A 22,254-nucleotide genomic window follows, 5' to 3' on the forward strand; every position below is an offset into this window, starting at 1 on the left:
CCTCGTTCAGCCCCGTCTCCACCGCCCTTGTCCTCGTCGTGGCTGCGACCATTTCCGTGGGAATCACGGCCTCTACCCCGTAAGCCAAAGCGAAGGGAGTTTCCCTTGTTGATGTCCTAGGCGTGGTCCTGTAAGCCCACAGAACATGACTGAGTTCATCTGCCCATACTCCTTTCTTATCCTCTAGCTTCCTCTTGAGATTGTTCATAATGGCCTTGTTGGAAGATTCTGCCTGCCCATTGCCTTCAGGATTGTATGGGGCCGAGAACCCCTGCTTAACCTTGTATGCTTGTAAGAACGCCTTCACCTTGGACCCGGTGAACTGGGTTCCATTGTCTGCTATGATAATATATGGCAACCCAAATCTACAGATGATGTTCTCCCACACAAACTTGATCACGTGAGTCTCCTTAACTTGTTGCAGGGCCACTGCCTCGATCCATTTGGTAAAATAATCCGTGGCCGCCAACATGAATCTCCTTTTGCCTGTAGCCATGGGCAGCGGACCCACTATATCCATTGCCCACATTGCGAAAGGCCACGGACTTGACACACTGTGTAATGGTTCCGCTGGTGCAAAGATCATCTGAGCGAACTTCTGGCACTTCTCGCATCGTTTAGCATAGTCCACGGCGCCCTTTTTCATATCGCGGCCAAAGTAGCCTGTGATATCGATCGTGTGCTTGTTGTCCTCCCCGCTGAGTGACTCCCACAGTCTCCCTCATGCAACTCCGCTAACACTTCAAGGGCTAATCTCGGCCCGAGACACTTTAACAAAGGCCCACTGAAATTCCTTCGATATAGCTCCCCCTCTATGAGCACGTATCTCCGAGATGTCTGTTCCAGTCTCCTTTTCTCCCCTTTATCTTCCACCACGTCCCCCGACAAAAAACTCTTGATGGGTACGATCCATCCCCCTTCGTCCTCCTCTACATGACATACCTCCACCCCTCTTTCCTCTCCCTCCTCCGTGCTAGGCTTCTCCAATCGCTTTACCTTTATCATTCTTTCTTCCGATTCAGGGATTGCGGCCGCCACGTAGGCTAGGGCGTCGGCATGTCTGTTTTCACCGCGACCCAAATGTATGAATCTAACCTTCGCGAACCTGGCAGCCCTCTTTTGCAGCACTTCCAGATATTTTGCCATGCGTGGGCACCGCGCCACGAACCCTCCGTTTGCCTGACACACCACCAGATTTGAGTCGGAATAAACTGTCAACTCTTTCACCCCTACCTCTTCTGCCATTCTCATGCCCGCTATTCTTTGCCTCATTATTACGCCGTTATTTGATGCCGCGAACCCCAACTTCATAGTTAACTCCATTCTGTTGTTTTCCGGCGTGACCAACACTGCCCCTATCCCGCTGCAATTGTCTGTGGCTGACCCATCGGCGAAGACTCTCCATCCATTCCTTCGATCCCAGGGGTCCAACCAATCCTGTTCCGTGATCCTTTCCGGCCCCATGACCATCTCGTTTCCCCATGTGGGGTCCTCCGCTGGAAACTCTGCTAAGAATTCTGCCACCGCCTGCGCCTTTTCTAACGCTGTTACGATCGATCTCAGTATCTGTAAGAACTTCAACATCACTACCCATTTTCAGCATCCTTCCGGACTTCTCGACTTTCAATGCTTGCTTTAGCGGCAAATTGGTCACCACCACTCTGAGTCGCCTCAAAGTCGCGGTTTCAACCGGGGCCGAGAACACCAAAGCCAAAGCATATTTCTCTATTCTGCTATATCTCGGTCTCCGCTTCCAGTGATGTTTTTACTTTGGAAGTATCTGCGGCTTTTCAATTTACCCACAATTCGACTAGTACCGAGCTAATGGCATATTCCGTGACCCCCAATATAGGTACAACTTCTCTCCCTGTTAAATCGCGATAGCATAGGGGCCTTGCCTAAGTAATCCTTCAACTCTTGGGCAGCCCTTTTCGCTCCGGGGTCCATTCGAAATCAACAGATTCCTCGGCCAGGCCGGTATAGCGGCCTACACTTATCGATGACTTCGAGAGATGAATCTATTCAAAGCCGCGACCCTTCCTGCAAGTCTCTGCACCTCCTTGACATCCTGAGGCGACGGCATCTCCACTAGGACCCTTATCCGTGCGGGGTTGGCTTCTATTCCCGGTGAGTAACTATGTATCCTAGGAACTTTCCGTAGTGGCGCTTGAGCGTACATTTCTCGGATTAAGTTTTAAATTGTACAACCGCGATTATTCTAAATGTCTCTTTAAAACCCTCCAGATGTTCTTCCTCCGACATGCTCTTCTCTACCATGTCGTCTATGTAAATCTCAATCCCCTTTCGGATCTTGCTTTCGAACATTTTCTCCCCTAGCCGCTGAAAGGTGGCCCCGGCGTTCTTCAATCCAAACGGCATTCTTGTGTAACAGTACGTCCCGCCTTCCACCACGAAAGCTGTCTTTTCCTGATCTGGCCCGTACATGGCCACCTGGTTATATCCCATTGACGCGTCCATAAAAGAAAACACTTTAAACCCTGCAGTTCTATCCACCAGCTCGTCTACTCTCGGCATGGGGTAGCTATCTTTGGGGCACTCTGAATTCACGTCCGTGAAGTCGACGCACATCCGCACCTTGCCATTCTTCTTAGGTACCGCTACCACATTTGACAGCCAGTCGGTAAAGGACACCTCTCGTATTATCCCTGCCCCCTTCAACCTCGCGACCTCCTCGCGAATTCCTTCGGCGTACCTTGGTCTAATCCCTCGCATCTTAAATCTTCTGGGTTTAGCGTCCCCTCATATGTAACTTATGACATGCGAACTCGGGTCCAATCCGGTGACTTCCTCGATCATCCAGGCAAATACATCTCGGTTAGCAGATAAGAACAGTACTAATTTGCTCTTCCATTCCTCAGACAAACTGGACCCCACTGATGTGAACTTCTCTTCACCGTTCTCCCCCAAGTTTACTACCTCTATCTCATCCAAGGTCTTCGGTCCTTCTACTAACTCCGCCGATCCCTCCCCGACGGGGCACTGTAATTGCTATGCCTGCCTCTTCCTGGACCGCGAGGTCTCTTCCTCTGACCCACGGATCAATCTCTTCACCGTACTCTGGTGGCTATTTTTTGCCGACACCTGATCCCCGCGGACCTCGTATACCCCGGTCGGGGTAGGGAACCGAATCACTTGGTAGTAAGTGGAGGGAACTGCTTTCATCTCGTGAATCCATCTCCTCCCCAGGATGGCGTTGTACTGCGAGTCGGCATCCACCACCTTAAACCTGGAAAACACCGTAACAGGTCCCGCAGTCACTGGGAGCAGTAGCTCCCCCAAGGGTTCCGTCATGCTCCCGTTGAACCCATACAAATTTGTTGGCGAGGGTCTCAGCTGCTTCCTTTCTATGTTCATTTCTTCCATTGCCCCTCTAAATAGTAAATCCACAGCACTGCCGCAATCCACCAACACTCTCTTTACTATGTAATTTCCCATAGTCACCGTGATCACCAACGCGTCCTCATGCGGGGAGTCGATGGCTCGGAGGTCCGCGTCGGAGAACGTGATGCTCTTCCTTCCCTTTGCGACCCCATAATCTGTCCGCGACTGCCCTGCTGTCTCATGTACTTGCTGTATGCTTGCCGCTCGCCTTATCCTGTCGCGGTGTGCATTATGGCTCAATATCTCTCCACTGAAGATCACATTGATCGTTCCTAGTATCCTCCCCTGGGTAGGCGCCTGCTCCCCTTTGTCCCCTTCCGCTACAAACTCCTTCAATAATCCCCTTGCTATCATCCTCTGAATTAGCCACCTTAACGCATAACAGCCGTCCGTCTCGTGATTGTGTATTTGATGATAAGCACTGCAATAAGGTCTGCCTTGTACCTCCACTGGCTTGGTTCGTGGACCCTCATACCCCTGCAGGTTCTGGATCAACGGTAGTATTTAAAACCAACGGCTTATTCCGGTGGCACTTGCTTTCTTCCCTCGCGGTAAGGCTTTTGTCTCGACCTTCCCTTCTAACCTCTCCGCGGTCCCTGTAGGGCCGCGATGAAGACTTTCGATACCCGCTACCCCCTTTATCAGAGGTTTCATATTGCCGACGCCCCTCCGTTTTATCCAACGATAACACCGCCTTTCCCGGCCTTCTCACCTCCTTCTGCATGGTGTCCTCATACCTAATGTACTTTTCCACCCTCGGATACAAGTCCTGTAGAGTTGCTATCTCATTCTTTGCTACCGATTCATGTACTCTAGTTCCCGGGCGCAACCCTCTCTCGAAAGCTATCACCGCCGTCCTTTCATCTAGATTCTCCACTTTCAAAGTCTCCGCCTTGAATCTGCACAAGAAATCTCTCACTGATTCCGCCGACCTCTGCCTTACGTTGAACAAGGTCGCGATGTCCACCACACGCTTCTTTTGATGTATGAAGTGATCAATGAGCGCTGCTCCAACTCACGAAAGTTATTAATACTCTTGAAGGTAACCTTTGTAATACCAATCGGATGCTCCCCTTTTAAGCTTGGGGAACATCATACATCTTAGTCCGTCATACCGCGACTCTTGCCACAACGGCATCTGCTGCCGGAAATGGTGAATGTGGTCCGCTGGGTCTCCTGTTCCATCATACCTCTCAAACCTTGGCTGATTGAACCTCTTCGGCACTTCCGACTTCCATATCAAATCTGCCAGTGGGTTGCGATTCAACCCCGCCACCACCTGACTCGCCGCGCCTCCTGCTCCCTTGGTCTGTCCCAAGCTAGCCTTCAGATCGTTGGCTATCATTTCCCTGACTTGTTCCTTAGTGAGCCCCACCCCCGTTTGTTCTTCCGCATCCGTTCCCCCTTCCTCCTCTTTCTCTGCTCTAGACACCTCCCTTTCCGACTCCTCTATAGTTTCTCTCTCCCTTCTCAACCCCTCATTTTCCTCCCTCAACCTCGATATTTCCTCATGCAACAACCTTGTTTCCTCTGCTCCAGACATTATTGTCTCTTCCCTGTCCCGCTCCTCCCCTTCGCTTCTTGTTGACTCCACGTCCCTCTCGGCGACTGTCGTCTTCTTTGGTCGCCCCACTCTTCTTTTTGTTGCCATTTCACTATTTTTCTTTACTCTCTCTTTCTTTTCTCTCCCCACAGACGGCGCCAAATGTTGTGACCTACCTCTTCTCCTCCTCTCCTATTCTATTTATAATTCCCCTCCTCTCTTTTGGACCCTCCATCTGTCCACCCATCTTACGGTCTCTGAACTGCCATGTGTTAAGTTCCCGTACGACGTTAGGGTTTCACCCTTCCTCCTGCTAGGCACGTGCCCAAATGGTTCGATTCCATGTCAGCTAGCCTTCCGCGCTGCGGTTCTCCACTGTCGGTTCTCGGTACTCGGCCTCCATACTTGGCTTCCCTGCCCACGGTCTCCGATGCTTTGCCTGTCGTCCCCACACCCTCGCCCTCTTCCCCGGCTTCCTTATCCGATAGATTCTCGGCCCTCATAAACTGTGTCGCCACAAATTCCCTAGTGGACGAGTTATAGCCTCGTGAGAGTTTGCCAGTGAAGGTACTCACAAACTTCAACTATACTACAACGACTAAGAAATAAAACTATTGTTTCCTCATTTATGTCCAAACTATCTATACATCTCACTAGCAAATGAATAAGAATAACCAAGTCAAAACCCTAGGCTAATATATGCATAATAATCAATCATCTATGATACAAATATAAATACTATGAGTAATACTATGAAATGCCTAGCAGGTTGATTTATGAAAACTCGGAATAGCGTCTTTAAGTAGGTCCTCACATAAATATCAAGACGAAAACCACTCTGATTTTTCCGCTCAGTTTTACATACTCCGGTGTCGCAAGTGGGCACACTTTACCTTACAATCTCAATGACAACAAGGAAGCCAGAGTCGATCAAACACATCATCACTTACTATCACACTAACCTATTCCTAATTGAGCTAGAGGTCTTTATTAGGTGTTGCGGGATTAGGAGATGGTTTAAGAAGGAAGGAAATGGATATTCAAAAAAAGGACAAGTATGAGATAATAGAGTCTTCATATTATGTAACTTAGAGAAAACCTTGTTCTTTTCTTTTGCTTCTATACTTTGTTTCCATCCTTAGCCATATTTTTTTCTTTTTTTTTCTTTGGCTTTTGACTCCCTTTTATTCTATTCTTTGGAGTTTATATTTTATTTCTATTTTTATTTTTCTTTTCTTTGGATGGAAACTTCTTTTCTTTATTTTCTGAAGCAATTAACTAACTTTTGTATACACAGGTTTTTCCCTTCTTCTTTCTTCCTCATTCTAATCTCAAACTTATCTAAATTGGGTAGGTTAATTTTTTTTTTTTTTTTTTATTTTGTCTTGTTTGGTAATAGGGTAAAGGATTTGTAGTTTATGAAAGGCTAAAGAAAGGCTCAGAGGGGCGACTAGCGGAAAATAATTCATAGGGTTGAATTTCTGGCTATATCGATCCAAAGAAGGCCTAAAATCTCGCTTAGGATATGGCATAGTGATCAAGCAAGTGGACGTGTGATTTCTCTATTCGGAATATACTTCTCCCTTGTGTCATTTCTCAAATGTTTCGCTCATATAAGGCTTTAGGCTATATTCTCACAGGATTTGTAGAATAAGTACTCTAGCCTAGATTTCAGAAACTTACTGCTAACAATCATAGATACTCATGTAATATATTTATAGATAGATGCACAGTTATATCCGTTACTTACTATAACAAGTGTTACTTAAAATCTTGAATTAGTATTTAATAATGTTTTCATAGTTATTTTGGGATATGCTAACATTTATATCCGTTAGAAAAGGAAACAAATATGCATAATAAATTGGAAAATAAAAAAATATCACGACCGGGCAAATTTGGTAACGCGGTCACATTTCCCCCTTCTTTTTTCTTATTTTTTTTTCAGCTCACTTATTTTTTCAGCTAACACTTACGAAAGGAATTATCTCACCTCTTTTTTTCATAATGGCAGAAACAAAAAACTCTCTCAAGAACCCTAGCTTCTCTACCATCTTCTCCATTTCTCTCATTTTAACCAGTCAATCTCTTCGTAGATTATCGATTAAAAAAGGTTACTTTTTTGCTGACTCTCTCTCTCTTTCTCTATCTCTTCTTGGCTGTTTGTAAACATGTTTGATTGATTGTATGTTAATCTATTCATAGAATCCTCAATTTGTTGTTGTTTGTGATTTGTAAGTGGGAGTAGTGCATACTAGTTTTCTTTATGCCTTCCATCATGTGGTCATGATTTACAATAAATATATTCTTCCATTATGTGATCATGTTCTCTACTCAGTTTTATTTGGACCTTGTCTTCGAGTAAGTCTTATGTAAACATTTAGTAGCTATTAATTTGCAATCTGGTTTCATAAGCACTATAGAAGTTTCTGTTATTCTTTCAAATGTTCAACTTGTATGGGACTGACTTAATTTCGTCCTTTAGTATAAGACCATAGATTAGGTATTGGTATTTGTTGTATAAGACCATAGATGGTAATTAATAGAACAGAGGGGATAGCCAAGAAAGTGAATTGTCTTTTCTCTTGGGGAGTTTGAAGGCTCTTCATTGGTTTATCTGTACCTGATTTTTGTGAAGACCCTTAGTGAATAGGTTAGCTGTCTGATGATCTGATCAGCAGATGGAACAAACTGAACTCAGTGAGTGCCATAAACAATAATTTTGAAGAGAGGAATCAAGGCTGCATTGAAGAGGAGGCGGCAACTGTTTGAGAAGGTTCTTTGGCATCTTGAGAAAAAGCGAACCCTTGGAGTAGAACTTAGTGCTCTTGATCCATCATAAGATTTAAAGTGAATGAGATAATTTTGTTCTTCTCCTGTGACACATATAAAGACATAAAGAAAGACATGTATGGCAATATAAAATCAACATGTGATAATAATACTAGCTAATTGTGGGAAGACAACTCATGGTTCTACCGTTTCTATTTGCTGTTTTGAGCATTTATGCTCCTTAATGCATTTTTTATTAATTCTTTTCTACCTCTTCTATCTGTAATCTTTGTATTTGGTACTTTGGTAGGACACCTCATCCTACTGTTGATGTGTATATTAATAAAATTGATTTACCTATCCAAAAAAAATAAAAATAGTAATAATAATTGAAAATTGAAATTGAAAATTGAAAATTGAAAATGAAAATTGATTTACCAGAAGATGAAGCACAAGGGTGAAAGAGGGGAAAAAGAGGATGAAAATGATCATTCGTCTTTGCAGAGACCTAGTATTTATAGCCACAAAATTTGGTGGGGAATTTCCGTCAGGGTCATCATGTAGGGTACACTGTACACGTGACGTTTGAATGCGATATTTTCTGGCTTGAATATTTCAAACGGACTATGTCGTATCTCATTGTCCTTACAGTGTTGAAAGATGTGGCTTCCATGTTAGGAGTAATAGGGGTCTTAACCATTCTACTTGAACCGTCTGCGTTCTTTTGAAAGTGATTTCTTAAGCGTCTTAAAAGTCCCCAGTTTAGGCAGTTGGCTTAGAGAAACAACTGTAAGATAGAATTTCTTTTAGTTAGTGATTCTGTAATTTTGTATTATTATTATTCATTGAGAAAGAGAGATGTGTTAGTGGAGTCGTGGATACAATTTTCTGAAAATGTTGGTGTATGACACTTATCCATTGTGTATCTGCTTTTTCTCATTGGTGTTAATCTATTCATAGCATCCTCAATTTGTTGTTGTCTGTGATTTGTAAGTGGGAGTAGTGCATATTAGGCAGTTGGCTTAGAAAAACAACTGTAAGATAGAATTTTCTGAAAATGTTGGTGTATGACACTTATCCATTGTGTAGCTATTTTTTCTCATACTTGATATGTTTCTTTTTTGAAGGGTTGACTGATTTTCTCAAAAGTTTCACTTGTTGCTACTAAGTCTAATTTTGAGGTAAAATATTAATCTTTATTGGTTTAATAGATGTGGTTATAAAAGTTTGCTTCTTTGTTGGTTATGTACATAGCTCCAGGATTACATACTACTTGAAATGCGATAATTAGTTGTTGAGGACATAAGAATATAACTAGGCTAGACATTTTCTTTTAGGTTGGTGCATATTTAATTTCATTAGTTGCCTTGCACTAGAATAAATCAAATCAATAGGTAGTGCTAAAGCAAAGATCAGTACTCAAAAATACAATTTCCTAGTGGCTCTTTCATTCTGAAAAAATATGGGCGCATGACATATATTCATAGTATTTGTTAGTTTTGAGTTGTAGATATGATGGAAATTATATGTTGAATTAAGCGACGAGCTATACACCTGCAAAATTTAGTGTTTTAACTGTTGCTGCCCTTATGGATTGAAAACAATGTTACCTGCATTTGAATCTTATGATGCCGTTTGTTTCTTGCTTTTTGGTTGTACTTGGATAGCTAGTTGTCTGTTATTTATGCTGATCATTATTTCCCTTGGTGTCTAAATATAGTATAGAATGTCCGAACCAATAAACAAAGAATGGATGAGTGAAAAGGAAAGAGGGACGTACTGATCATTTTATGGGAGTCGAGGTTTTTCTTAAATTTGCAAAGTGGAAGTTGGGTGGTAAGAAGTGTCCTTGCCCATGCAAGAAGTGTCGAAATAGGTATTGGTTGACTTATAAAGATGTTGAGCACCATTTAGTCTCAAACGGTATAGAGAAGTCCTATTGTGTATGGACTTTACATGGTGAGGACTTATCTAACATTGTCGTTCATCCTCCAATGGTTGCAAATATTGGAGAAATAACCATTGGTGATGTTGCTATTGAGATGGAAGGCACCGAGGAAGAAACTATTGGGGAGGTCGGGATTGGGATGGGAAACTTTGTTGACTCTTCTTTTAGATTGCATGAAAGAGTTGTGGGTGATGGCAGTCTGGGACCGGAGTTTGATGAGCCTTATGTTCCTGAACCAGACTTAGGAAAGAGGTATTATGAATATAAGAAAAAGGCAACTGAAAAATTGTATCCTGCATGTGAGGGTCCCGAGACAACTCTCTCTGCACTTGTAGAACTTCACAATGTAAATAAGCAATTTGGTTGGTCTGGAACTGGTATGATAGTACTCTTATCCTTGTTGAGGCGATGGTTGCCTAAAGGTAACACACTCCCAGAGAAGTATCCAGTAATGAAGGAGATGTTGAAAGACTTAGGGATGAAGGCTACGTGCATTCATGCATCACGAGAACAATCAGATCTTATATTGGAAGACAGAGAAAGATTTGACAGAATGTCCTAAGTGCCAAGCTCCAAGATATAAAGTTAAGGAGGGGGGTAAAGGGAAGAAGAATTCCAAGGAGCCTAACAAAGTACTGAGACATTTTCCTTTAATTCCAAGACTTAAGCGGTTGTATAGTATACCGTGGATAGCACATGAGATGACATGGCATGCACGAAAGCGAGACTTCCGTGGTTTATATATCGTCCAATTGATTCGGTCAATGGAAAATTTTAAAGAAAAGTGGCGGACTTTGCTAATGAGCAACAAGTATGTTTTTGGCTTGCAATTGCAAATCGATGGGTTTAATCCGCGTGGCATTCAGTCTAGTAGTTATAGCTATTGGCCTGTCATCACTGTGCCTTACAATCTCCCCCCTTCCATGTGCATGAAATCAGAGTTTCAGATGTTGTCTTTGCTTATACCGGGTCCCAAGGCACCAAAAGGAGACATTTATGTTTTTCTTGAACCTTTGTATGACGAGTTGAAAGAGTTGTGGGAAGGAGTGCCAGCTTATGACATGAACAAAAAAGAAGACTTCACTTTAAAAGCTATACTAATGTGGGGGATCCATGATTTGCCTGCATATGGAAACTTAGCGGGCTGCGTAACACATGGTTACAAAGCTTGTCCTATTTGCGTTGACAACACTTCTTCCATATATTTGAAGTCTAGCAGGAAGAATGTATACCTTGATTACCGTATATTCCTTAAAGGTAATCATCCGTTCAGGAGCGGTAAGTACTTGGTACTAGTGGGTAGCAAGAAAGAGGAGCGTAGAACTCCTCCACAACTATTAAATGGTGATGCACTTTTGCAAACGTTGAGTTATGTGAAGTATAAACCTGGTAAAAAGCGGAAGTCAAAATGTGGGTAACGACAATGAGGGTAATGAAGTTACATTGGCATGGTACAGAAAGTCCATATTGTTTTTCCTTGTTTACTGGATTCATCATAAAGTTTGTCATGTTATTGATTTGATGCACACTGAAAAGAATGTTGCAGAGCACATACTCGACACGATCCTTAGTAAGAAAGACAAATCAAAGGATACTGACCAAGCACGAGAGGATATGAGGGAACTTGGCATACACCGAAATCAGTGGATGCAAATTGGCCCTGCAAGTGGTAAACAAGTTAAACCTACATCACCGTTCATTCTAGATAAAATGGAGAAGATGAATTTTCTTAAAACTTTAAAAAATTTGAAGCTCCCATTAGGTTTTTCATCTAATCTGAGTAACATCGTCAGTCTTGATCCACCTTGTTTGCTCATAATGAAATCACATGATTATCATGTGATTATGCAATATATTTTGCCCGTGCTACTTCAACATGCTTTTCCATCTCATCCTAATTTGCAGAGAGCTCTTCACCAGATAAGCTTATTTTTTAACATATTGTGTTCGAAAGTTGTAATTCGAAAAGAAATCCAAGATGCCAAATACATGGTTGCAGAGGCATTGTGCGTGTTGGAAAAGTACTTTCCACCATCATTTTTTGATATTAGCATTCACCTTATTGTGCATCTAGCTGACGAGGCATTGATGTGTGGACCAGCTAGAGATTGTTGGATGTATCCATTGGAGAGGTAAATTATGCTTCTTTCAATCCCCATTGTTTTTGTCTCGGTTTTAAATAAAATTAATAAATGCATTCATGGGTTTATCGCTTAAATAGGTCGATGAAGGAGTGCAAAGATATACCTAGTAACAAACGATTTGTGGAAGGATCGATTGCAGAGTCGTATCTTATCTCTGAGTCTGTTAAGTATGCAATGGAGTACATTCCAAATCCACGGCGTAAAAATCACAAAAGCACTACTGGTGAAGTGTTTCTAGATGAAAATGATGAATATATTGATGAAGGGCCTGTGTTTGAAGGTAAAGATGTGATTTTGTCGTCGGAGCAATTTGTACAAATCTGTAAATGGCTACTTTTTCGGTTGGAAGTCGATGGACTTGACGATCATTACAGGTGTTAGTTCTTCACATGTGTCTATTTCCCCGTAATAAATTGACAGATATATACTAACTTTTTTGGTTAAATTGTAGTGAGTATCGCGAGTCTTTGCAATCTAGTTCCCGAGGCAGTAGGGAAGGGATAGCAAAGACATAAATAGAGATACAAACAAATTTTATCGACTGGTTATATAATAAGGTATTACTTAATAGGGATAGGAAGATACGATTTTTATATTATTTACACTTTTTGAATTGTGTTATGTTTTCTTTCTGTAGTTGCTGGAGAATGATGACACTTCATCTGAATTGTGGTTCTTTACTAGAGGGCCATTGTTCAAAGCTAAAACTTTTCAAAAGTATCACGTTAATGGTAATTTATTTTCTACTAAGTCTCATGATGAGACCGTTCTTACGCAAGACAGTGGTGTTTGCATGAGTGCAATTACTACATTCACATCAAGTAGGAAAGATAAAAATCCTATCGATGCATCTGCTATGTGGTATGGGGTCATCACACAAATACTAGAGGTGGATTACATAAATTTCAAGGAAGTGGTGTTTTATTGTGACTGGGTTAGGGTGGAAGATAAGACCAACGGCTGTAAGCTATGCCCAGACTCTAACTTATTGATGGTAAATTTTAATCGCTCAAGAGCTCGACAAAATGTTAGATGAGCCGCCATTTGCTTAAAGAAGCCCATCAAGTGTTCTATTCGAGATTTGAAAAATCCCCGATTGGTGGTGGTCATACATTCACCAAGGCGAATGACTAGTCAAGTGGACCAGCTAGAATTACCGAAGACTTTCAATCTACTCTTGCACAACAACCTAATTTGAGATCATTGTTAGAACCACGTCGATGATTGTAGTGTGTAGTTGTAATTTTGAAAACATGTTCAAAAGACTAGTTTTCTCTTTTGATGATTATGTACTAGATTTGGGTGCTAATTTTTGATATCCCGTTAATTTGATAGTGCTCTTCCTTTAATTTTTCTTATTTTCTTTTTACTTTATCTATTCTACATTTTAAAGATCTTAAATAATTGTTTGTTATATGTCATATTTGAAGCATTATGAAATCCTTGATAATATGTTTTCAATTGTTGGGAATTGTTAGGTTGTTTTTAATAATGGAGTCGTAATACAAATGCACACCGCAAATAAGATCGATGCATCTTCTCCCCACGTGAATGTAGTTCTCGATCATCCAAAACGGCACAATTAAGAGGTCCCTCCGGGAAGTTGCTTGTTGAGGTGTGGTCTAATGGCCAAATTGTTGGACCAAATGCAAGCAACTTCAAGATCGCAATAGGGAATGAAGTGAGGCTTCATATCCCGATCAACACTAAAGATTGGCTTACTAGTGAAAGATAGCTTTAAGGATGCTATTTGGAAAGCCTTGACGGTATTTTTTTTTTTTGTATTGTTTTTGGTCAATTCTACCTTTCTTTCATCTATATCTCACTATATTTTTTCTTATCAATCATTTTACTCATGACGTAAGGAATATGAATTTAATGTATCCAAATTTGTCTGCTTTCGTCCATGGGTTGAGACGAATTATCCTCAAAAACTTAGGACTGTGGAAAGCGACGATCGGGTCAAAGTTCTTGGCAAACTCGAAAAGCATTGAAGGCAAACTAAGGCAAACCGCCCACCGGGTGTTAATCCAACTCTTTGGGTTGATTTTGTTGACTATGAGCTTCAACCTAAAGTGAAGGATAGAAATGCAAAAATGCAAACAATAGGGCAATGAATGATATTGGTACTACTAATGGGAGGAAAACCTTCTCCCAAATACATAAGGAGCGGGTAATGCGATTACTTTTGAAATAAAAATGTCGCTTTGATCATGTATAAAATTTGCAAAACAATTAACTATGCTAGTTGACTAATATATTTTCTTTTAGTTGTCTTTCTTTTAGCACTATTACCAAGCATTGATTATTTGCTTGTAGCAAGAACAAAACCCTCAAGCAAAAAGGACTCGGGTAGATGACTGGTGCAAGGGCCGTGAACGCCGTGATGGTTCAGTCTTGCTAAGTGCTCGGGAAAAATATGTGAGTAGAAATTTTGTTTCTTTCTATTAACTAACTATAGTTTTTTATTGCTATCGGACATATTTTTAGATATTTGATTTGATTTTTTTTAAAAAATATATATTGCAGGATCAAGTGAAAGCAGTTCAGAAAATAAGACTAGCGAGTGGAGAGACTGACATTGAAGACATCGACTCGATCGTTGGATCAAGTACTTGGCAAGGAAAAGAAGAACCGTGGTCCGTGGAGTTGGTTCTAATATTACTAGAAAGCAGCTACAACATGTCGTTGTGGCAAATGATTTAATCAACCGATGGCCACTACATCGGGCTTGCAAAGGTTGAGGCCGACATGGCTTCATTTAAATCAAAGGTCGATGGAGACGGTCCGAGGTCAAATCAATGCTCAAGGTCAATTTTTTCTTTTTCAATTAGTGGTAATGGTTAGAGTTGTTAATACTTGATCCACACATAAAAATATCCTTGCATCATCTACTCCATCGCAGTTCTCATTCAACAACAATTATGCAATAATAATGTGACAGCCAAATGCCGAAGCACATATGGGTGTGACTACACCTAGAACTAAACTTGGTTCAAATTCTGCTCAACGCCATTCTCCAGCAACTCCTTAGAACTTGACCCCTTTTTTTTGGGTGAATGACTAGAGTCACTTTAGTAGATAAGTTTGGTGCAGAAGTTGCTAAGGGGTCTGTTGATGTTGGTGCAACAAGTTGTCATGGCAGAATTCTGGTTGGTGGAGAGAGAAGAGTGTATATTGATGAAGTATTGGTTCCCGATGCTGCTATTTATGACAGTCCACAAGATGGTAATGCAGCTTTGAACGCGTGGGTTGAAGGAGGGTATATAGCTTGGCTTGATGGGCGATTGAAGTATGATTGATGTTTGTAGGTTTTAGATCTTTTTTGGATTGCTCTACTTTTTGGTTTTTCTGCTTTAGTTTGGAATCTTAAGAAACAAATATGGCATTAAACTTTGATGTGGTTGTGGTTGCCAGGACTTGGAACTGTTGGTGTTATCATGACTTAGAATCTTAATTGTACATAGATGTCAATTCTTTTTATTAGTTTTATGTCTTGACTTGCCTTGTTGTAAAGAAATCAAGGCCTTTCGTGTATTTAAGTTTCTGGTGCAGATGGCAACATGGATAGAGATGACGAGATGCTTGGAGCAATTAGTAGTTAGCCGGGGGATGCGTAAGCCCCTGGTTAGTTTTTTTTCCCTTCTTCTTTCCATTAGCTATTTTAATTTGAAGTTTTTACTTTTATTTGCCACTAATGATTGTGTAATTGTTTGATGTATGCGAGGTTCATAATGTTGGAACTCCATTGTTGCTACTTGTGATTATGCTAACATACCGGGTACATACTATCCTTCTATCTGTTTTTTTTTTATTATTATTTTGGCTTTTCTAGTATATGAAAACAAGATGCGTAACTAGTACATACCCTCCTTCCGGTTTCGTATCACGAGATCGCGATCAAAATGAACCAATGAACACGCCGAAAGAAACATGTACAAGCTTAATATCTTGTTCTTATAGCTTATTTACAACTTCCTTTATTGTACGTGTTACTTCCTGATCTGTGTTTGATCCAAGTAGATTTTAATTTTAGCTTATTGCTTTTACGTCCACCGAACCAAAGGCCGGGATTTTCGAGCATGTGGTTCATTGGTTCAAACTAGTCATTTGTTTACCACGCCACCCACGTTATCAATACCCTGAAAGTTTTGTTTCTGGAATTTGCTTTTTTTAACAAACACATTGTCCTTTACTAAGATACTGTAGCTCCTAGAGGGTTCACTTTTGTTGGTTTTCGTAGTATCTCCATCAACATTATATCTACCTTCCTCTCTTAATTATAAATTCTTTTACTTGCTTAGAGCTCACATTTAGTCTCGACTTTATGTCTCAGGCTGACCATATTGTGCCTGCATTTTAGACCCATGTGGACACACCTTCACAGGATAGGAGTGTGTTAGGTTACTGTAGGTCAGCATGTCGGAGGCGTTGTAAAAGTTGGACACTGGATCAGGTTGTGTCATGTTTATGTTTATATTGTTTACGAGTCATTTCTCCATAGTTCAGTTTGAATTGGTCATAGTTACCACCTTGTAGATATGTGTGTGAGAGTTTCGTCATATCCTAGTACTTGACTCTTATATGTTCTTCTAAAATCGTGCAGAAAATGAACAATGCATGTAATTTATTGATCTCTAAGTGTCCAGAACTGTTTTCTTTGAGTAGAAATGAATATTTCACGACTCATATTTCATATATATGTTCTACGACTTTGTAATTAAATATAAATTGCATCTTACTCTTCGGATATACCACACATATAACTCAATACTTTTGGAATTTAAGTATGGACATTCTATTGATAGTAATCGCTCATTATTCTTGATAATGACATAAGCTTTTGTGGTGTGATAGTTTATTGGTGCATCTCGCAACCATATATGCTAATAGTCACGGATCGATGAAAGGTGGTTCACTTAAAAGTATCCGTGGGACATGCGTCCAAGCCGTCCTAGATTTGCCCCTCTCTAAACTTTGTATTAGATATTGCTCGAGTGATGGAATGCTTACATTCTAATGGCATCATTCACCGTGACCAAGCCCGGTAAAGTTCTTTCCCCGATTTTGCGAGGTTAACAAATTTAAAACTTTCATAGTTTATCCGTATTATTGCTCGTCTTCTATTTCGACTTGAATTTTAAATATAATAATCAAATATGGCTCAAGTTTATGCAAGTGAGTAATTCTACTTTTGCTAAATGATTGTTGTTTTACGTGTAATGTCTTTGTTAATGTAAGACCAAACAAAGGTTAAGCTAGCTGATTTTGGGCTAGCTTCGGAAGGAGACGCCATTGGCAACGCGTCATCGAGATTAGTACTTACAAATGGATGGCCCCCGAGGTATCTCCTCTGCCGACTACTTGTTTGCTTTTGAAAATTGAAATAAATATGCTGTCACAAAGCATATTATGCTCAACCTTCTATTTTAATTTAATCAAGGTAAAGACAACCCCACTTCTACGTGGAGAGAAGAAACACTATGATCATAAGGTTGACATCTACAGCTTCTCCATAGTTTTGTGGGAACTGCTCATTAATCTTACACCGTTCAAGGGGATGACCAGCATTCAAGCTGCATATGCTGTAGCTTCTAGGGTATGCACTTTTGTCTTGTTTACGGAGAAACTCATTGCAAGAGATATGGGAAAACAGATATGGGAAATGATTTATTGAGTTACAGATCTGTTGTCATTGTAACAGATCTTTATGAAAATGTGAGAGAGTAACAAGTATATGATGATGAGTATGGCTGGAAATGGAGGAATGAATGGTAGTAATATTGGGAATGTTAGAAATGGAGGGGCAGCTTCAATTAGTGCAACAGCTACTGCTATTGACCATACTAGATTTCCTCACCGAAGAGAACGGGTAATTGTTTTATGTTTGCATTCTGTTAAATGTTTTGTGTTTACTTAGATCTAGTGGAGAATGGAGAGTAATGAGGTTGGTATTTATAATAATTTTAATAGTGAAGGTTATAATGTTAAAGGGTGAGCTGAAATTTAGATGACTTTGAGCTTTTCCGATTTATGTAGAATTCGGAAGAAGTGTCGATGGTGAAGGAGAGGGTCCAGTAATCAATTTGCTTCTCCATAGTCTCCTGACTTAGTCCTTTGACGTCCACCACTCTTGAAGGCTTTGGGAGCTCCTTTTTCTGCCCAGCCTTGGTGAAAATTTTGTACTCATCATATCATTGCATATAAATATGAGAAGTCAGTCACATAGTTCTGCTTCTGCTCATCTGACATTATTTGACCAAATTTGTATTGGATATTATTTGACCCAGGAATTTTTATTTAGTGGCTCCAATTTACTAACGGATATATCCGTTACAAACAATAGTTAGTAAACAAGTGACCACATCCATTACTAACGGTTATATCCGTGACAAACAAATTATTTTCCCGCTAGAAATTGAAGCGCGCCAACTTGACTAACACTTATATCCGTTACAAATGACAAATTTATAGGACCATGGGTTGTTGGCTATCTGTTACAAATAATTTGAGTAACGGATATAACCGTTACTGATAATATTATCATTATCAGTAACGGTTATATCCGTTACAAAAGTTGGCCTAACTGAGAGTGACGCTCCAGAACTAACGGATATAACCGTTAGTAAAAATATTGGTAACGGATATAACCGTTAGTAAACGTCTTTTCTGGTGTAGTGGATAAGCACCTAAAACTGTAATATTAAACCCCGAGAGACATAGCATTTTGATCGATTATATGTTTAATAATCATGTAATAATTATATTTTCGTACTTTTGCAGGTTTCCGCAGTTAACATGAATATAATGATAAAACATGCATCGAAGTATGGGAATACTAGAATATTTGAAGTTCCCCACTCAACCACAGTGAAGCCCAACAAAGCCTGACTAGAGCCGAAGTTTCCAAAAGAACAAAACCAGTGTAGAACGGATCCACATATAAAGAAGCAGCAAACTTCTGAAGCTCACATCTAATAAATCTGGATGCCGACGTTGGCTAGTGAACTGCCAGAGTGACCAGGGCGACGAACTCTACGCAAAGATAGAAAGTTGTAAAAATGCCAAAATCAAATCAGCAATGGACATACTAAGTGGACCCACTCTGCAAAGCCCAAAAGGCATGACGAAATAACATAGGCGGTGGCAAGTGATGGTCACAATTTTGTGCCACCTTGCAATGGGAAAAGACGTGCCAATTCAATGTTTGAATTGAATTGGGCTAAAAGACAAAACCAAAACATAAAAGACAAAACCTTAATAAGGAAAAGAAAGAAAAGCAAATTAAACAAGGTAAAAACAAAACTTTGTTATTCAAAGTTTTGAACGTCTCAATTTTAGAAGCAGACAAAACCCAATTAAATCCTTCACAAGGCTTTCCAGCCTATATATATAGGGGGTCTTCATTATTCGACCTTCAAAGATTTTTTATGCTTTAGCCTATACATTAGCTAGTTAATCGTCTGTAGTTTTCATTCCAGCAGCTTAAATTCCGTCCTTTCCATTTCAGCAGCTTAAATATTGTAAGTCATTTCTTTTCAAGTTTAATTCTTGTCCTGCATTTATTTATTTAATGTATACAGCAAGTTTAATTATTCCTTCAATGACCATGAGCTAATCCCCTCGGGGGAGGGTTATCTTTGCTCGTGTGAGAATCCGGATTGACTCTTTAATATTCTAGAATCACTGCTTAGGAATTAGGTGTAGATTAGACATCCGGTCCCAAAAATGACTGAGACTGTACAAATTTGGAGTGCTAAATCTCCAGAACAGTCTCGCGAGAGACCCAAAATGTCTCGCGTGCGACTCTCCTGTGTCAAACAGCTCTCCAATTTGTCCAGCTGATGTAGAATCAAGCTAGGAGCTGAAATGATATTCTAGAGATGAAATATTAGTTCAACTTCTTATGCTAGTGCGATGCGACTCAGAGATGTGCGCGTTTCGCTAGGGATCAATACTCGACGTCGTCTCGGGTTTGTCTATGAACTCGAGATGAATTAGAGCTGTAGTGATGTGGTAATATAAACTGTTAAAAAATGATTCTTGCATGAGTATGATTAACCCTCTCGCTGTTTCTCTATCGTTATTTATTCACATCAAAATCATCGTTAGTAATTTACATTATTTACATTACCGTTAATTTAATTAAACCAACTAAAAAACCTAAAATCCTACTCACTAAAAGTTGTAATTCCAGTTGTGAACCTTGTCGAGCCCTAATGTTTGGACGATCCCTTACTCGACCTATCCTACCAAACCCACGTGAGTAAGGTAACTTGACTAAACGAACGACTATACGGACTTTGGACTTTGGTCTTCAGACTTCGGACTTCGGACTGTGGACCTCGGACTTAAGAATAAAACCAATAAACGTACAATTTAATGTTTTATCATACACTTTGTGTGTATTGAACAGGACCGAGTGAGGTTGTCTCTCTTTATACTGACTATATAAGAGAACAAACACCTTTGTTATTATGGATGCTTGTCCTCTTAATTCAGATATAATAACGGGCACTTACGTGCATTGTACATTGCTTTAAATTATCAATGAGTGAGATTCATTTGTGAATCAACAAACTCGATTGATTGGGTAATGACATTGTATGTAAGGTGTGTTGTTGATTATAGAAGGAATCCGTGACCCGCAAGAAGTCGGGTTGATGATGTCCCCTTGAGGAGCTCATAAGGATTGTCATGTAAACCTTGTAGGTGGATTTAATCTGACATGACAATGAGGTTGAGTGGTACTACTCGAGGACAAAAGAAGTTGATTAATGTAGTTGTCAGTAACTTGACTTAATCAACGGGCATTCGATATCTTAACACGGGGAGATCAACAAGCATATAATACGGAGCCCATAAACGTAATACACGTAATTTGGGATTAGGGCAATAGTGGAACAATGACATTTAGTAGAATAAGCCATTTGTTGACGAACTTGGGCCGTGTGTTCTGGGCGAACATGGGAAGCCCAAGCCCGTCAGGAGACCTAACCCTAATTTCTCCTCATGGTCCCTGTTGTAGCATATATAAAGAAACCCCTCTTCCTAGCTGAAATATTCAGTGATTGCTCAAGCAAGATTAGTTCCAAATTCGATGCTGACCTTGTGAGGGAGAGGCTAAGAGAGAAAAGGGGCTGGTAGATCGTTGCCCACACAACGTCCATTCCAAGGATAAGAATACAACAGAAGATCAAGAGGTTGCTGATTCGTAGAGCTTGGATTCTCAGAGATATCACAGCTGATCTAAAGGTATGATTCCTAATCAAAATCGTGAACACCCTTATTTCGCTGCGCATGGGTTTTCACGGTTTGTATACCTTTATTACTATTCTCCCTTTGTCTGTGCCTGGTCTCCGCTTCCAAGAAACTAGGGAATTCTTATTTTTCCTCCTACTTTCCACTGATATTATGAATATACTTTTGAGAGTTTCTTTTTGGTTATTGTATACAATAATAAGGCAGTTGTTAGGTAGTTAAAAAGAAAGAAAAAAACAACAATTCACATAGTTGTTTAGATGCCAAGAGAAATGCTAACTCGAGAATAAATGGTTACCTGACTCTATAAAAGCAGCACATAAAACTGTATTTTGAACCCTCAAGTTTATTTTCCTAAGGTTATCCACAAGGCTTAAATACAGAAATATGCAACGTATTTAGGTCCTATTAACACTTGTATCAACATAGAATTTTTTTTCACAAACGTATCAATGTACTATGCCCGATTTAACAAAAATAGCAATCCGTTAGGTTCCGTCAGTTAAGTGATGATGTGTCATTATTTTTTTAATTTCATTTTATTTGTATTTTCCACTTGGCATGCCACATCAACATTTTTTACCAACTCAGCATTTTCGTTTTTTTAAGTGACTGAAAAATAAATTAATAATTTTTTTTTGAATTAATAAATATATAAAAAATAATGAATTAATAATTATATAATAATAATAAAATAATTATATAAAAAAGAAAGAAATATATAAATAATATATTATTTTATTTATTATATATATTTGAAAATTATAAAAAAACTACAAATAATAAAAAAATATATAATATAAAATATATATTATTTTATTTATTTTATATATTTGAAAATTATTAAAAAAACTATAAATTATAAAAAAGATTATAATATAAAAAAAAAATAAAAAAATATATATAAGTAAAGAAATATATAAATAATATATTATTTTATTTATTATATATATTTGAAAATTATAAAAAAAACTATAAATAATAAAAAAAAGATTATAATATAATATATATATATAATAAAAATATATTTTATATATATTTTTTTTTTTTTTTATATATTATAATCTTTTTTTATAATTTATAGTTTTTTTTTTGTAATTTTCAAATATATATAATAAATAAAATAATATGTTATTTATATTTTATATTATAATATTTTTTTTTATTATTTATTGTTTTTTTTT

The 22,254-nt window shown here is 39.3% G+C and overlaps 2 protein-coding genes across 2 annotated transcripts; both read right to left on the reverse strand.

Moving 5' to 3' along the window:
* Window positions 1-642: 642 nt before the first annotated feature.
* Window positions 643-2,733, reverse strand: LOC147475610 (uncharacterized). The gene is made up of 2 exons (XM_086585462.1): window positions 2,391-2,733; window positions 643-1,544 (listed from the first exon to the last, which is right to left on the reverse strand). Exons 1-2 carry the CDS (start codon window positions 2,731-2,733, stop codon window positions 643-645), a joined length of 1,245 nt encoding a protein of 414 aa, XP_086441588.1.
* A 276-nt stretch (window positions 2,734-3,009) lies between these two features.
* On the reverse strand, window positions 3,010-3,756 carry LOC147475611 (uncharacterized). Its single transcript, XM_086585463.1, has one exon. It carries the CDS (start codon window positions 3,754-3,756, stop codon window positions 3,010-3,012), a length of 747 nt encoding a protein of 248 aa, XP_086441589.1.
* Between the last annotated feature and the right edge of the window lie 18,498 nt (window positions 3,757-22,254).

Source organism: Coptis chinensis, chromosome 9 (assembly GCF_015680905.1).
Source record: "Coptis chinensis isolate HL-2020 chromosome 9, ASM1568090v1, whole genome shotgun sequence".
NCBI lineage: Eukaryota > Viridiplantae > Streptophyta > Magnoliopsida > Ranunculales > Ranunculaceae > Coptis > Coptis chinensis.

Coding starts and splice junctions, on each gene's coding strand:
- LOC147475610 (XM_086585462.1), bottom strand. CDS start 2,733: ATGCGAGGGATTAGACCAAGGTACGCCGAAGGAATTCGCGAGGAGGTC. Junction 1,545..2,390: donor GGTGGAAGGCGGGACGTACT/GTTACACAAGAA, acceptor CGATCGTAACAG/CGTTAGAAAAGGCGCAGGCG.
- LOC147475611 (XM_086585463.1), bottom strand. CDS start 3,756: ATGATAGCAAGGGGATTATTGAAGGAGTTTGTAGCGGAAGGGGACAAA.